This window comes from Wyeomyia smithii, chromosome 2 (genome assembly GCF_029784165.1).
Source record: "Wyeomyia smithii strain HCP4-BCI-WySm-NY-G18 chromosome 2, ASM2978416v1, whole genome shotgun sequence".
Taxonomy (NCBI): Eukaryota; Metazoa; Arthropoda; class Insecta; order Diptera; family Culicidae; genus Wyeomyia; species Wyeomyia smithii.
In genome coordinates this window covers 236,449,407-236,467,152 of record NC_073695.1, presented here as the reverse complement: position 1 = coordinate 236,467,152, position 17,746 = coordinate 236,449,407, and the positions used below count along the sequence as shown (strand labels likewise).

Here is a 17,746-nt window from a genome sequence, read left to right as displayed (position 1 = left end):
GTGTACTGTGGATTTACCCGTAATATTCCTGTTCGCTACTTTACATCTTTGACCTACTCGCGATTATCATTCCAGATCTGTAAGCCTAATTTAGTTAATTTAATTGTCATCTCAACAACAAAGTTCAGAATTACGTTGTTCGCACAAACATTGATTATAGGATATTTGTTTTTTTTTTTGGTTTGTTCATTGAATTACATGAAACATCATTTTAAATACATCGTAACAGGATAACTTGTTTGGACTGGTTTGCTGTCTTATCTGATTATTTGATTTCTAGAGATTGGCCGGCTGGGGTGGGGTATTAAGATAAAATGCACGAATTCCGCTTGCCACCGAGGCTTTTGTCCTGGATTTGCTGCAGATGCGCTAGTTGTGCGGCGGATGGAACGTGAACGGAGCTCGGGGGCATCGATTGCTGGGGCGTTGGCGGGCCTGTGCCTCCGCCAACTCCGCCGACGCTGGCCTGCTGAGGAAGCGATTGGCGTCGCCGCCGTCGTAGCGCCGGACTGAGATTGTACGCGATTTTGGCCTGGGCGAGAAGCTCCTTGAAGATCTAGCGGGGCAAATTTTGTATAGAAATATGACGGTTTGCTTGTTTGAAATTGGAAAAAAAATGTCAATTTCACCTGTGAAACATTGCGATTTAATTTTGCCGATGCCTCGACAAATCCGTTCTCCCAATCAACGGTAATCATCGATTCAGTCGTGTCTTGTGGAATCTAAAAGAGCAAAAAAAAAGGAAGCTGTGAGTTAGTTTCCATGTTCAGCAAAAAGCTTCCTGATGTGAAGCTTTTTATGGGAGACATATTTTGAACATAAGCTTTCAAGCTTGGTTGCGCAAATATGCTGGAAAGTGCTTTTGAAATTACATTATTTCTAGTTATGTTACTGTTTAGTTTTCCGAAACCTCAAGTGTTGTTCAGTGATGCTTAAAATAAATCAAATTTATAACCCTAGATTTAAAAACTAAGCCTTAGGCAATTTTCTTTATTACGGGAATCATTTTTATTTCTGAATCCGACATCAGTTCTAAAAGAATCAATAAACTTGATGATATAATTGAAAATAAATTTTGTTACAAGAACCAAATCCGCAGTCCAAATTATCAACGCCAGATGAAGTAAAATCTTTCGTCACACTGAATGCCAACGAAGAAAACACGCGAAGAAAAATCTGCTTCGCTTCATCATCCCGCAAGCCATTTTCTCATTTGAATCGTTTCCGTTCCGTAATAATTGGAAACTGAAATGAAGACGTACCGGGGAGTCGAGCCACAATTGGAGAATTTATCGATTTTTCCTGTCGACTGTGATTGATTTATCCCCATTTGGTTCGGCACTTCACCCGGGCCACCGACCCGACGACCGCCCGAGCGGTGCGGAAACTTGCGACAAGTGCTTTTATCGTTGCTACTTGTTACAAGAGTGGCGGCGCTGGGAAGTTTTCTTTCACCTTTCCGTCATTCATCTTGCTAGGGCGGAACGTTTCCCAGCCCAGCTGCTTATCGGTGCTGCGAACTCGAAATGCGTCTTCCGTTTTCCGCTTCCCTAAAGTCGACAAGTCAATGCCAAACTTGGAGAGTAATAGCCAATAATTGATGAATACCGGATGGAAGCTACTGGGAATTTCCATTCCAGTTAGAAGAATTCACTTCTTGCGATTTTACCAGCCAGCGGGTTTATAATGGGAAAAACGCGAGATTTAAACAAAATTATTCCGAGAAGATGGTGTATTGAATTCGCGTATGGTGAATTGGTGTTCTACGTTATACTCTATTGAATGTTACAATTACTGAAACTCAAACAACGCACTACTTCCCTGTGCAAGTTACAGCTGAAATTGATGGATTATCGTCATTCGGCATTAACAATAATTAATTGCGTCTGGACGATGGCATTTTCGCTAAGCCGTCTTCCCAGTCAGTTAATGTCAATCTGTGTCATCTTGAAGCTATTTTCGGAAGATTGATGGCAAAACTTACCTGTCGGACGTCATCATCCTCGTCGGTTAGGTCGGTTTTATTCCCGACCACTACAATCGGAACTGCGGTGGTGGCTTTGATTTCGTGGATCTGCTCTCGGATCGCTTTGACCTCCTCGAACGATACGCTGTCCGTCACGTCGTACACCAGGATGAAGGCGTCGGCCGATGAGATGGATAGAGCTCGCATTGCTGGAAACTGGCACGTGGCACAAGAGTGGGAAAGAGAAACATAATCGGATATCAGTGTACGTTTCTGCGTCGAACAATGGCGGGAAAATATGCTTGTGACTGTCTTCTGCTGTGAGTCGTTGCGCTGCTCGTACTTCAAAGGAGATACGTAAATTGTCGTGTAATTTCGATGAAAATAAATCCTTTGATCAAGCTCGCGTATTTGCTATTTTGATTTAAAAATATTCCAAAGTAAACAAAGGCAAATACAAATAACATTATTCCAGACTCATGGCCGTAGATACGTACCATTCCGAATAAAAAAAAACTCTGTTTAAAGTGGGCGCGAATAGCGGAGTGAGGCTATTGGCATTGCCGTGTTTCCATGTACAGCTTCACTTACGGCTGTACATTAAAACACGGCAAGGCGAATCGCCGCGCGCCGTTATTCGCCTCCACTATAACCAGAGTCTAACCTTTGAGAATGGCTCAGTAGAAAACCGTAGAAAGGTTCCTCTACTCGAAACTGTTAGGCTTTAAGCTCGAATCACAAAACAAAACGGAATTAGAAATGAATCAATGACAAATAATTGGTGTGTGTGGAAGTGGTGGAATTAGATCAGAAAAAAAAAAACGATCCAAATCATTGACAGCATGATACAATTCAGCAAACACCAACCCCGCTACTGAGCTTTTCGTTTTCAGTAATTTGACATTCGAGATTATTAGAGCAAATTCATGTAAAATGAACTGGTAATACGCAAAACCAAAATCGACCATTTTTGATTTGAATCAAACTTTGCACACGTATTTGACTCAGTAAGTTGAGAGTATAGTAAATTCAAATCATGAAGCGCTCATCGACTAATTTTCTAAACGCATCCGTACGCTGAAAGTGTTTGTGTGGCTATCCGCAAATCAAGCCTTTTGTCGTATACTAACTCTTTCGAACGACACTGTAAACCGTAGACAAATAAATTCTGAATTAACACAGTAAACCGCGAAGGTTAGTTCCTACGTTATAGCAATTTCGAAGCTCGTTGCTTCAGCTGTTTCCTATAGGAGCCAAAATTGAATCAATGTGTAGACTTGCTATTTTGAAGACATTTGTGAATAAGTAAAGCGAGTATAGTGAGGTTCAATAAAAAAGGCCAAGTCAATTTACTTCTGGTTACGAATCCGACTCCATCAGTCTCCTCTGATCGGAGCACCGGGCACTCTAAACCAATAGTCTTTCCTTTAAGTCCATAGGTTTAGTTGTATGCACATTTCTTGGTGTCTCCATAAGGGGTAGAACTGCTGTTCAGGCAGATTATGTGCCCTTGGATGGAACAAGTAATATTCAGAGAGCGCAATATCTGGGAAATAGAACAGATTAGGTAAAATTTCCCACTGGAAGGTTTTAACAATTTTGACAGTACGAGACTGAACGTTGTCATGCTGTAGAATCACTTTTTTCTGGGCCTCTACTCGTATTGTGGCCGCTTTTAGCGTAAGGCGCGTAGTGCTTGTCATGATACGATGAAAAAACTCTTCCATTTTGTCCGCTGTATCAGTTGTTTCCAGGCGAAAAACGATGCTCAACCTCTCTTAGCTTCAAATCATGAGGAACCTAACTTACGTGTTCTTACTGAAGCAAGTTGTTCGTGCATTTGGCATTAATCCTCATCGAGCAATTCCTCCATTTTGGCTTTCCTTAACGCGGAATCAACATCTAAGTCGAAAGTAATCGTCTTTAACGTGGCACAACCAATCACAGCAAGTTGTTTCTCTTATAGCAGCATTTCCGTAAACTATTTGCAACTCTCGATGCGTTTCAGCTGCCGTTTTTTTTGAGCAAAAATATGAAAGTAACACTTCCCACAAATGACTATTACTTGGCACAGAATCCGAAATTTCCACATAGATGTTTCTGGTTAGAAATGTTAAGGACGTAAATCCTCTTAAGTCTTTTGATTTTTAATAGCTGCTCATTCAGCATCATCTGAATACAATTATCCCCAAACATGTTGCAATTGAGAACATACTTTATAACTAAACCTTCAAGTAAAAGTTTTTCATTAACTTCTCCATCCTGGATCGTTTACCAAACGTTTTGTTGTGACTTCAAGTTTATTAAAATAATTTTTTTCTTCAAATTAAACTTTGTGTTAATATGGGTCAATTTTTTCTAGTCAATACAAACGATGTATATTTTTGTACGAGATATCATTAGTTCGCTTCGCTATATGGGTTTAGTCGTAGTCGTAGTCAGGATTTTCTTCTGGTTTTGATGAAAAAATGTAGAATTTGAATCAATTACTAATATGGGGCAAAACGGAAATAGAAAAAACAGTGGTTTGGTGCGCTCACGCCACTCTTTCCCAATACGGCTAGTAACGTTTGCATTAAAAAACAAAATTTCAGATTTTACATGGGTTTACCTTCACACGCACCGACGAAATTACCCATGCACCATCAATCATAGTAACCCTTGAGTCAGCAGGAAAAATTGACAGCTCTATCAGTGGAACTCTAACCATTATGGCGTAAACAGTGAAGCTGCTTTATTCATAAAATGCTGCAACACCAAAAGAGGGCGAACGTGGAGTGCTACCGTCGCACACGGAACAGGCAAAACTCGGTCTTACGTAAGAAGAAGCGCCAGGAGGAAGATCGAGATTGCGAGGCGATGGAGGAACTGTACCGTGCGAACGACACATGAAAGTTCTACGAGAAGCTGAACAGTTCCAAGCAAAGGCTACGTGCCCCAAGCCGACATGTGCAGGGACCTGGGCGGCAACCTTCTCACAAACAAGAGTCAGGTGATTGAAAGGTGGAAGCAGTACTACGATGAGCACCAAAATGGCGATGTAGCACAGGACGACGAGGGAGTGGTAGTAGACCTCGGTGTACGCGCAGATGACGAAAGAATTCCAGCCCCTGACCTCCAGGAGGTTAGAGAGGAGATCGGCCGGCTGAGAAAAACAATTAAGCCGCTGGAGCTGACCAACTCGCCAGCGAGCTGTTAGAACACGGTGGTGAATCACTGGATAAGACGCTACACTGGGTTATTGCCAAGATTTGGGAGGAGGAGGTAGTACCAGAGGAGTGGATGGAGGGTGCAGTGTGCGCCATCTACAAAAAAGGCAAAAAAATGGATTGCTGCAACTACCGCGCAATCACGTTGCTGAACGCCGCCTACAAGGTACTCTCTCAAATTCTGTGCCGTCGACTATCATCGTTTGCAAGGGAGTTCGTGGGGCACTACCAAGCGGGATTTATGGGTGCCCGCGCCACCACGGACCAAATATTCGCGGTACGTCAGGTCCTACAAAAGTGCTGTAAGTAGAACGTGCCCACCTGGGTTGATATTTGTTGACACTCTTGCGTAAAAGTGAAAAAAAAGCATCCAAAACGTTATTTTTTTACAATTCCCGCTTTTTGCATGGAAGTGACCTGTCAAAACACCTCATTATATTTCATGCGATGGAAGCAAGACAACAAAATCAGTTTATCAGTTAACGAAGATTGTCAAGGCATCGGTCAGTGTCAGTGAAAAAGTGTTTCGGTGAGGTTCATTTTGGTTGAGTGGACTGTTTGTTTTTCTTTTTCGCTTTGAAGTGACGATCATTTGGTTGGATTTGTCGTCAAATTTTATTCCGTAACCGTGAACGATGCGCGCGATCTATTTCATCTGAGTATAACAGCACGTTACTAGGATGAAAATCTAGTGTATCTGAAAGAGTGCTGCGATCATTGGAAGTGAAAATTGAAAATGATTGGCTGTAATTTTCGAAGAATTTTACTGGGGAAAATGACTTTTATCAGCACTGGTGCCCACACATCATTTGTTCATCGATTTTAAAACGGCATTCGACACAATCGTTCGAGATCAGCTATGGCAGATTATGCACGATTACGGTTTCCCGGATAAACTAACACGATTGGTCAAGTCGACGATGGATCAGGTGATGTGCGTAGTTCGAGTTTCGGGGACACTCTCGAGTCCCTTCGAATCTCGAAGAGGGTTACGGCAAGGTGGTGGATTATCGTGCTTGCTATTCAACATCGCTTTGGAAGGTGTGATACGTAGGGCTGGTATCGACACGAGTGGCACGATTTTTAGAAGGTCTGTTCAGCTCTTTGGCTTCGCCGTTGACATTGATATTGTAGCACCAACCCTTGTGAAGTTGACGGAGACGTACATCAGACAGAAGGCTGAAGCTGGACGAATTGGACTGGCCATAAACGCATCGAAAACTAAGTACATGAGAGGAAGAGGTTCAAGACAGAATGAACCTCCCGCCTCGAATTCATATTAGCGGCGATGAAATCGAAGTGGTAGACGAATTCGTGTACCTGAACTCACTGGTGACTGCTGACAACGACACCAGCAGAGAAATTCGTCGACGCCTTATGGCAGGAAATCGTACCTACTTTGGACTCCAGAGGACGCTCCGCTCGAATGAAATCCGCCGCCGCACGATGTTAACCATCTACAAAACACTGATCAGACCGGTAGTCCTCTACGGCCACGAAATCTGAACCATGCTCGTAAAGGACCAACGGAAGGTGCTGCGTACTATCTGTTGTGCACTCCACATGGAAGATGGATCATGGCGGAGGCGGATGAACCACGAGTTGCATCAGCTACTGGGAGAACCAGTCATCGTACAAACAACGAAAATCGGGAGACTACGGTGGGCTGGGTATGTCGTTAGGATGTCGGACGAAAACCCGGTGAAAAAGGTTCTTGATAACGACCCGATTAGAACGAGGCGACGAAGCGCGCAGCGTGCAAGTTGGCTCGATCAAGTGGAAGACGACCTACGGGGCCTTTGCAGACAACATGGCTGGCGAGCTGCAGCCATGGACCGAATTGAATGGAGACGACTTTTTCGAACAGCAAGGGACACTTCGTCCTAGAGCTGACTGGTAAGGTAAGTACTTCATTCAGAAATGTGCGCGTTCAAAAAATGGTACCCCGCCGCATCGAAAACAGACATCGTGCAGCACTTTGTGCTAGACTGCTCGTTCCGGCATCTACAACATCTTGGCACTATTGGACAACAATCAGAGCATCTAAAGGGAACCCAGTTTCGGACGGTCGACGACCCTGAGCGACCAGAAGCTTCAAAGGGTGCTGAGAAGGAAGACCGTGGGAAAAAGTGGCTACATTGCTGCGTGCGCTTGGTCGGGAGGTTGGTGCAGCCGGCCAAACAGTGAAAAAGTATCTCCGTACACTGGTCTCGGAACAGCAGGCAATGACGCAGCGGCAGCGGCTGAAAAAGATGGTGATGGACAACGAGACCCATCTCACCCTGGATGGCAACGACTGGCAGAGCACTTCGTATTTTACTTCCCCCACGAAGAAAGTGAACTCGAGGTTCATCTCACACTCCAAGGTGCGAGAAGAAGAAGGTGCTGCTGTGAACAAGGAAATATATAATATAAAGTGCCTGCCGTAAGTTCCGTAGTTCATCAAAAAATACCATAAGGGCCAAGAACGCGATGTTCTGGCCGGATCTGAAGTCGGTCCACCACTCGACGCGATCGTTGGTGGAGATGAAGCGACTAAATTTCGATGAGGTACCCAACTCGGCGAACCCACCCAACGTCTCTCAACTGCGTCCCATCAAGACTTTCTGGGCAAACCTGAAGCGTAAGATCTCCTCCAATATTTTTTCTCGAAAACTGAAAAGGAATTCCGGTTTACTGCCGGAAGGCCACTTGCAATGGCGAAGTTTTTTTTGCAAGAAAGCTAATAAATATAAGTGCCTTCCATGGGAAATTTATCAAACTCAATTATCAGTCTTAGTTTTTTTAATCACTATCCGAAAGAAGTTCATTTTTTAATGCAAACGTTAGTAGACATATGAATGCGGGAAAATATTGTAGAGTGTTTTTAGGCGTTTTCCTGCTATCATTAGCGATACCATTTACCGTGCAACGCACGTGCTATTGAAATGCACCATTGCGTAGTTCTACCGGGAATGTGAAACGATGGGATGACTTGCCCCATCTACAAGAAATGCGACAAGCTAGATTATGAAAAATATTGAGCGATCACTATCCTGAATGCCCAGTGATATCCCAAATAATTTTCCAGCGACTGTCACTACTAACCAACAGATTTGTGGGAGGTTACCAGGCCGGCTCCGTGGTGGGTCAGTCCACAACGGACCAGATCTTTATTCTGCGGCAGATCCTCCAAACATGTCGCGAATACAGAGTCCCTACGCATCATTTCTTCATCGAGTTCAAAGCCGCTAATGACACGATTAATCGTGAAATGCTATGGAGAATACTCGACGAGAACGGTTTCCCCTGGAAGCTTACCAGACTGATAAAGGCTGCGATGGAGGGTGTGCAGTGTTGTGGGAAGATTTCTGCTGGTCTATCCGACCCATTCGGATCCTACAGGGGACTTCGACAAGGTGATGGTCTTTTTTGTCTGCTGTTCAATATTGCGCCAGAAGGTGTTGTGAGACAATCGGGATTAAACACGCGGGACACGAATTTCCTGAAATCCGGTCAATTGATCTGCTTTGCGGATGACCTGGACACTGTTGGCAGTAAATTTGAGGCGATGGCAGATCAGTACACCTGACTAAACTTTGAAGTAGAGAAGATTGGATTGAAGATAAATACGACTCAAACGAAGTACATGCTAGCGGGGCTGCTGAGCGCTACTTGGCACGCCTAGGTAGTGTTGTGATAATCGACGGTGGTGAGTTTGAGGTAGTCGACGAGTTTGTATACCTTAGAAGTCATAAGATTAGGAGACGAATTATCAGCGGGTGTCGTGCTTACTATGGGCTCCGCAAAAAAATACGGTCCGCAAAGTGCACCTTGTACAAAACGCTTATTAGACCTGTTGTTCTCTACGGGAATGAGACGTGGACATGGTTCGAAGAGGACCTGCGAGCGCTTGGAGTTTTCGAACGACGGGTGCTGAGAACCATCTTTGGCGTTGTGCTGGAGAACGGAGTGCGGAGACGGAGAATGAATCATGAGCTCGCGCGACTCTACGGTGAACCCAGCATCCAGAAAGTTGCCAAAGCTGTACGGACAGGGCACGTTGCGAGTACGATGGACAACCAGCATGCAAAATTTGTTCTCATCTCTAACTAGACTAGGTTAGACCAGGTGGAGCATGATCTGGCAAGTACGGGGTGCCCGAGGGATTAGAGGTTATGCAGGCCATGTCTTAAGATGTACGGTCATTTAAGTGAGTAAGTAAGTAAGTAATAGGGTGGTTTACCGGTAGAACAAAAACCGATAAAACCAGTAAAACCGCTATTTTTTCAATACCGAAATACCGGTATTGGAGAGGCGAAAAAACCGGTATCTTCGGTATTTTTCTTTGAATTAAAAAAAAAAACTTGTCACCCACCTAGGCGTTACAAATCACATGACGAGGTATGTAATAAATACATTTAGACAGAAGCAAAATTGAATATTAATTTACCCTTACTAATTTATGTTTTTTTTTTTTTTTTGTTATCTTTTTGCTTATTCTGCATGGATTCAGACAATGTGTTTATGTGTATCGATAATATGTCAAAAAACTTTATATCAATAACAAAACATTTATGAGCAAGATCGCGCGAAATGACCTATGGCCGACCATTCGACCATTTTTGATTTGAATGAAACTTTGCACACGTATTTGGCTTAGCAAACTGAGCATTTTTCACAGATGGAGAGATTTTTTACACCCATGAGTTACATTCTAAAAGGGCGTATGCCTTTTGGCAAAGGTTTTATTCGAAGCATTGTAGCCCAGAAACCGTTGGTGGTATATAAAAACTGTCTGAGAATGAGTTGTAGGGAATTAAAAATGCACCATAAAAAAATATACACTGTACAAAAAAAATTTTTTTTGACCAAAAAAAAAATTAAAAATAAACATTAAATTTCAATTTGAAAAAAAAGGGTTGATTTTTTTTATTTTTTTTAAAGAAACTTGACGTTAATACGCAACTTTGAAAAAAAAGTCCAGGATGGAGAAATGAAAAATAAATTTTTTATGGTAGAATAATTTTTTTATAAAAATTCTAATTCGAACATTTTTCAAAATATTTGTATTCTGATGATTTTAAAAGATGCAGAGTGTCATTTTAAATCAAAAAGCTCTTAGTAGTAAACATTCTAAAGCATCGGTTTTCGAGTTATTTTAAATTTAAGCTCAATAAATTATTAATATTTCGGAAAATACACGTTTTTTTTTATTTGTCCATGGTTCTCCAACAAAAACCATACGTTCATTGGAATGCTTGATTAAAAATATACAAATCATTCTTTGACAACAAAACGATTGGATAAATAACTCAAGCGCTAAACACTAGCCTACCTACACGTTCCCCTTGCCGAATGTTTTATAAAAAAATATGTTTGTCGTGCAACACTACCTACTTGTTTACTAGTAATAACTGTTTGCAAAGTACGCAACCGATAACTACTAGATTACCTATAATATCTGTTTTCGTATATAAATACGATTGCACTACTCCAGATGTGTTAGTAACAGTTTGCATTTTGTGAAGATGAATGAAGTGAAAATGGAATACACCAAGCCCAAATGCTGTAAACCCTTTCCTGATCACCGGTGCTCATCAAGCTTACGCAAATTAAACAAAAACGTTATTGCAAAATAAAAAATATTGAACAGTCAAGCTCATTTTAATACGTCTTTTTCAATTTGTGATTCGTGTAGTTATTGGAATGATAGTCAAGTCACCATTCATCCCTTCGTTGTTTACTATTCAGAATCTGGAACACTTAAGAATATCAGCTTCATCATAATATCGGAAGTACTCCATCATGATACTGTTGCGGAGCAATTCTCGCTGAAACCGTCCCACTAGTGACATTAGGTCTTTCAAAAAGGATATTTTTATAACTAAATGATTGAAAGTAGCGAAAAAATGAGAAAACCACTTTGGTTAGTTCATATTGAGTGACCCCTCGAGCACAAATCGGTTAAACGGTTTTTACAAAAATTGATTTTTGAGCAATTCTTGACCTCTTTATTGATTTGTTTCTCTTGTTTCTCGTTTTCAAGTTCTCTTGTTTCTCGTTTTCAAGAGGAATGATAGAGCTTTCATTTGAAGTAGGAAAAAAATTGGCCGCCATCTTGGATCTCGCCGCCATCTTGGATTTCATCAGAAAAGCGTGTTTTTGAGCAAGTTCGCAACCACCGATTTTGAATTTGAAATCATCACTGGAAAGCTGAGAAAAAATGCTTTAAGATACATCCAAAACATTAGGTGAGCATTGCGTTTACCTTGTCATTCTGGTCACTTTTCAAAATCGCGCTTTAAACAGTTCAATGCATGACTCGCTTCCAATATCAAATCAACGCAATATACCGTACTGCATCAAATTTCGAACACTTAAGCTATGATGTATCTTCTTGCACTAAAAAAACAACTAAAAATGAATTTTCTCGTAAATCTCAAAGGTTTTACATGTTGGTTATTTTATTTGTGTTGCAATTAGGTGCTATTTATAAAAAATCAAACATGTTTTGTTAATTAAATTAACGAGAATTTAGAACTCGGCTTTGGTTCAAATTCCGAACACTTCAATGTAAATACTAAGAGATAGATAGGCAAACCATCTCAACACTGACTGTCACTTTTTTCAACGCCTGCTGGTTCCCTGGGAGTGGTCCTACAGTGAAGAGCTATACATCACTGGGTAAAGGACATTCCGAGGAACGAAATGGTATATAATAATCATATCTTTGATTACTCTAGCTATAATAATGTGACTTTTATTCCGGAGTGTTTGAAGTTTGAGACTGTTCTGAGTTCGAGTCAAAACGGTACTGAGCCTGTGTTGTGCGTATGATGTGGACAGTCAGTATTCCTAGTTCACAGGTATAGTAAGTGCACCCACGCACAAAGTCTTTGCAAGTTCGAAACAAAATATAACGTCGATGCAGAGTGGCATTTTTTGCGACTTCTCATGGTAAAGGCCCATGCGGTGCAATTGGTGGCATATTAGAACGAATGGCAGGAAATGCAAGTTTAGCTAAAGAACATGAACATCCCATTGCAAGCGCAAAAGAATTGTATGATTGGTCTAATCAGAAAAGTATTAAAAATTCATCAAAAATGTCATTTAGTTGGGTATTATATGAAGAATATGAACAAGGAGTAACAGAATGGAGCAATATTTTCAAAAAATCTATAATAATAGCTGCCACACAAAAGTATTACTCTTTTGTTCCGATTTCAGTAAATAAGATACAAACGAAGCTGTTTTCAAAAGATGACGAATCATTTACTTATGATGTATATAAAATATAAGGTGAAAATAGTTCTGTGAAGTATCTATGTCATAAAAAAATATGTTCCTAAGATAATAAAACTCGAAAATAAAAATTTGATTCTTATATATATTTATATCACTTAGAACATTTACCTCTTTTCTTGAGAACCGTTCGCCCAATCGTTTTGTTGTCAAAGAATGAATTGTATATGTTTGATCAAGCATTCCAATGAACGTATGGTTTCCGCTGGAGAACCATGGACAAATTAAGAAAAACGTGTATTTTCCTAAATAATTATAATTTTTCGAGCTTAAATTAGAAATAACTCGAAAACCAATGCCTTTAGAATGTTTACTACCAAGAACTTCTTGATTCAAAATGACTCTCTGCATCTTTTAAAATCATCAGAATACAAATATTTTGAAAAATGTTTGAATTAGCATTTTCATAAAAAAATTAATCTACCATAAAAAAAATATTTTTCATCTCTCCATCCTGGACTTTTTTTCAAAGTTGCGTATAACGGTAAGTTTCTTTAAAAAAAAATTTAATGTTTATTTTTAATTTTTTTGGTCAAAAAAAATTTTTTTTTTACAGTGTATATTTTTTATGGTGCATTTTTAATTCCCTACAACTCATTCTCAGACAGTTTTTCTATACAACCAACGGTTTCTGGGCGACAATGCTTCAAATAAAACCTATGCCAAAAGGCATACGCCCATTTAGAATGTAACTCATTTGTGTAAAAAATCTCTCCACCTGTGAAAAATGCTCAGTTTGCTAAGCCAAATACGTGTGCAAAGTTTCATTCAAATCAAAAATGGTCGATTAAATTTTCGCGTATTTCCAGGCGATTTGAAATGATTTTGCTCTTATTCTTCAAATAGAACAGCTAATCTCTTTACACACTCATACTCACAGAGGCAACTCGTGGATTTTGAACCTACCAGCACAACTACAAATTATGAAAATCAAACTAGGCAGTAATCACAATCATGTCAGCGAAAAATCGCACGTCATCATTAATTTTGTGCTATTTAAAAGAAAAACTAAAAAAATAATAAATAAATATGAATTTGGATCAGGAATTTATTTTCTGTTGATACAAAGTAAATGCAGAATGAAATTATCAACCTATAACGAATTTCATCCTAAAAATTACTGTTCCTTAAAAAAGTAAAATTTGAATAGCTGTAGCATGGTCAAAGCTTTGTTGCCCATACTGCAGCGGGCTTTTATTAGCAACTAGCTGAATGTTCCTGGATTTGCTCGTGATAAAATTTCTGCTAATTTTATTCTTGTTGCTTATTTTTGACCAACCTCTCATTTCAAAAATTTATTTCAATTTCAGTTACAAACTTGACCAAATTTTTTGTTTCTCCATTAGAAGCTAAAATTAATGAAATAATTATAATAAATAATTTGGACGAACTGTTTAAAGAGCATCGAACAGAATAAAGAAGTATTTACCTTCGATTCCTTCGGATTCGTAAAAAAGTAAATTCTGGTCTGATCGTCATTTCTTTTCTTTCTTCATTCATATACTCTTCTCAACAGTTTCAAATATTGTTTTTCTAAGAATTTTAAAGTTTTTCACTAATTTGAAACTAAGTTTTGCGATGTGAATGAAAATTGAAATAAAAATCTGCATGTTTTTTTTTGTTAACATGAGTTTCGAAATTATGTTCTTCGTAATCATATCACTAGATTCATTCATTGAAGTTTTTCAAACACTGTTAAATTTATCCAGTGTTGTATGTGGAACATATACCACAAGAGATCAAAACAATGGTCGCAGAGGTCTAAATCTTACAAAAAACTGGACCGTAATCAAGCATAGGCACTCATAAATGCTAAAACATAATTTTGCAGCGACACGTCCATAGATGCCACCTGAGACGCCAAGCAAAAAATAAATTTCAAATCCAAATTTGTGTATATAACGTCTTCGGCAGTGGTTTACTTCGGCATATTTTTGCATGAGACTGCGGCTGAAAACCGGGCCGAAGAGAACCACTGCCGAAGACGTTCGACACCCTATATCCTTAATTATTTTTCAGTTTTATTTTTAAACAGTACAGAGAAAATGACTTGCGCTTTTTTCTCGGACAATCATCATTACTTCCCCAAACTATGATTTTAAGAGTTTTGTAGTTGGAAAAGTAGGTTCAAAGTCTACGAGTTACCCCTGGTTTGTATTAATCCGAAAAACAAATAAAAATACCGGTTTTACCGGTTTTTATTTTTATGAATACCGAAATACCGGTTTTTCAAAAAGTCGGTAATACCGACCACCCTAGTAAGTAAGCAAATAAGTAAGTAAGTGACGCAACCATGTCGAACCGGATTCAAACTGCACTACCCTGAGTTGGTGCACTCAAGAGGGGCTGGACACAAATCCCACTAAAACAGTTATTGTACCTTTCACCAAACGGAGGAAACAGTTTGTTTATAATTATTTAGTTTTTTGTCCAGCAGATCTCATCGATCAAGAGTCCAGCAGGCCTCATCGATCAAGAGAGTGTCAAATATTATCCTCGATACACTAATACCAGAGCACTATCAGTGATAGCAGAGTAGATCAATTCTCTCGATAACAGATTTTCTATAAATACGGCATGAATCTGGCACCAGGCCCGGATTTGAGAGGGGGCAAAGGGGGCAAATGCCCCGGGCCTCCCGATTCAAGGGGCCCCCCTTGTCCTGAGGCGACCTTTTTTTTGCTCGTCACCTTCCAGAACGTTACCTCTAAATGTTTTAAGAAAAGAGGGCCTCACAAACAAATTTGCCCCGGGCACCCCACCGTCTAAATCCGGCCCTGTCTGGCACTCTGTCTCTTCTTGCTTGTTCAGCACCAATAAATGGTTTATGGCGATCGCGTTTTTCATTCGTTTTGTACATTTAGTGTTTCAATAAATTTAGTTAAGTTGGTGACTTTTATCGAACACAGTTTTCACTGAGCTTTTTTGAAAAAGTTAAACATCTGGGTATTATTTGGAGAGTAAGCTGAATTGAACGACTCAGAATGCCTACGCAGTCAAAAAAGCTGCAACGGCACCCGCAGAATATTATTTAGTGAAATCTGGAGATCGAACTCACAATTGGCTCTTTGATCCTACATAACCACCATACGGCCAAGAATTACTGGTGCCTCCTTCGTGTGGTATCTTTCCGTTACCAGCGTCATACATACTACACCAACGGCAGCCTTGGAGACCAAGCTCTGCCGACTGCTACATCTTCATGTAAAGAAAGAGGCAGTGCCATGTCTTAAGGGGTTATATACCTTTTTTGTCGAGAAAAATGAGGGAAGTTTGAATTTATTTCTAAATGCATAGCATCATTTTCATTGCATCAAAGAGGTATTTTTCTGAAAGTACAGTTTATCAACAACAAAAAAATACGTTTGATTTTAAGATATACCAATTATTAGTGGAGTAATAGCCGTTCGTCGAAACGCTATTTTTTGGCAGAGGCTTGCGGTGATCCTGATAGAGACTCAGCGGGTCAACCGAAATCAAAAAACTCATATTATTTCATTAGTTTAGAAGTGGGCCGTGTCCTTGAACGATCGCTTTTATGAGTATTTTGTTTTCAGTGCAAACGGGAAGGTTTTTCCCAAAAAATGCACGTTTTGAGCGCTAAAAATCGCATTAAAATTTTTTTTTGCGGCAAAATGTAACTGTATGTTTCAAAAAACGATCGTTCAAGGACCGGCGAATTTTATAACGAAAATTTAAAAAAAAGATGAAGGAAATCGGTTCAGTAGTTTTCCCGCAATCAGGATCACGGCAAAGCCATTTTTCGGAAAACACTATTCAAGCATGGCAAACTACATCTCTACACATAGTGTCATTACTGGACACTGTCTTGCTCTTTACCACCTAATGAACATCGGTATTGTCTCATGTGATAACTGCCGCTTCGCAGTTGAATCGTTAGCTCACTTGCTTTGTCATTGTGAAGGCCTTGCGTTTGTCAGGTACTACTTCTTCTGGCGTTCAACTCCAAATCAGGTAGAGAATTCCAATCCTACAAAGGTTGTTCGTCCCTTTGGGTATGCGATACCAAATTGGAACACAGCATTACCATCAACCAACCTTGCTCCATCAATGAGCACGGGTACCTCGTAATCTGTGAACAGCATTCGGCGCTAGCCACAAAAGATCGCATAACATAAGCAGTCAGGGGCCAATGGAAATGCAAAAATGAAAAATTCCATCTCAATTCAACGGCAGCCTCTTTTACAAAACCAGGTATAGATAGACATTCTTCACAATCTTTCATAGTCATGCATAGTATTTTTCCCCACAATCCTTTGTTGGAATAAATTCAAGCGTATAAAGAAGTTACGTTGTAAGTTTACGTTATAACAATCAACACCTGTAATGCATTTCAGACAGTCTTTCAATACAACCAAAGGTTTCAGATCTACTTTGTTTTGAATATATCCTACGTGTGCAAAGTATCATTTCAATCAGAAATGGTCAACGTTCGATTATAGGTCAATTGTTCATTACCAAAATGTTCGTGGACTCCGGACTGAAATTATGTGTTTTTCAAACACAAATTACGTATCGGCATTTTCAAGCCTTGTAACCTTACATTCTAAACTAAGAGGCAAGTCTTAAAATCATTTTCATAACTTTTATCCGTCTTCTTTAAGCTAATACGTGTTTCAAACCTAACTAAAAATTGATTTAATTTCGTACAATATTATTGTGGTTTCTCATCATCCAATTGTTTCGTACACGACACGGTAACCTAATATTCGACAGTTCAGAATACGCCATTGATATGCATCTTTGACAGTCGAAGTGATTTTAAGAGCAAGTTGTCTGCCTGCCTGCAGCGTAGAAAACTTTTACGAGTAGACCAAGTCTGCTTACGCAAACAATAAATGTTACATCACCATGCAATGTTTTATAAAACTCTTGATTGTGAAGTAATTGTTTAATCAGCCTTAAGTAAACCCAGTGCAGCATCCCACCTATCTAGGGCAATCCTAATGAGGTGCTTGTTAAACACACTCGAACCCATGCTAATTTTACATTCACATTTCCCAGCACCACTTTCAACTGACAGCGTGTCAGCCACGCTGATAAAACTTTAAACGAATATCAGGATTAAAACTAAAACAGCGGAGTCTTCCACACCGGAACGCAAGCTTATCTACGTTAGGTACATACACCGACAACTGGTACAGTCGAGTAATAGAAGGATTTGAACTAGCATGGGCGCGCTTTATGTAAACACGTTTGCTCCGAGTTTTAATTATATTTCCAGTGCTGCAACATCCGCCAAACGGACGGTGTGGTTCACATCATG

At 39.9% G+C, this 17,746-nt stretch overlaps 1 protein-coding gene across 6 annotated transcripts in view; it reads right to left on the bottom strand.

The window, feature by feature from the left end:
- Positions 1–150: 150 nt before the first annotated feature.
- LOC129720799 (GTP-binding protein Di-Ras2) overlaps positions 151–17,746 on the bottom strand; it is a 239,372-nt gene continuing 221,776 nt past the window's right edge. For all 6 annotated transcript variants that reach the window (XM_055672551.1, XM_055672547.1, XM_055672552.1 and 3 more), the window contains 3 exons: positions 1,985–2,182; positions 630–722; positions 151–556 (listed from right to left, as the gene is read on the bottom strand). In XM_055672551.1, the coding sequence (XP_055528526.1) occupies positions 305–556; positions 630–722; positions 1,985–2,182 (543 nt within the window). In that variant the 3' untranslated portion in view covers positions 151–304. The remainder of the gene's footprint in view (positions 557–629; positions 723–1,984; positions 2,183–17,746) is intronic.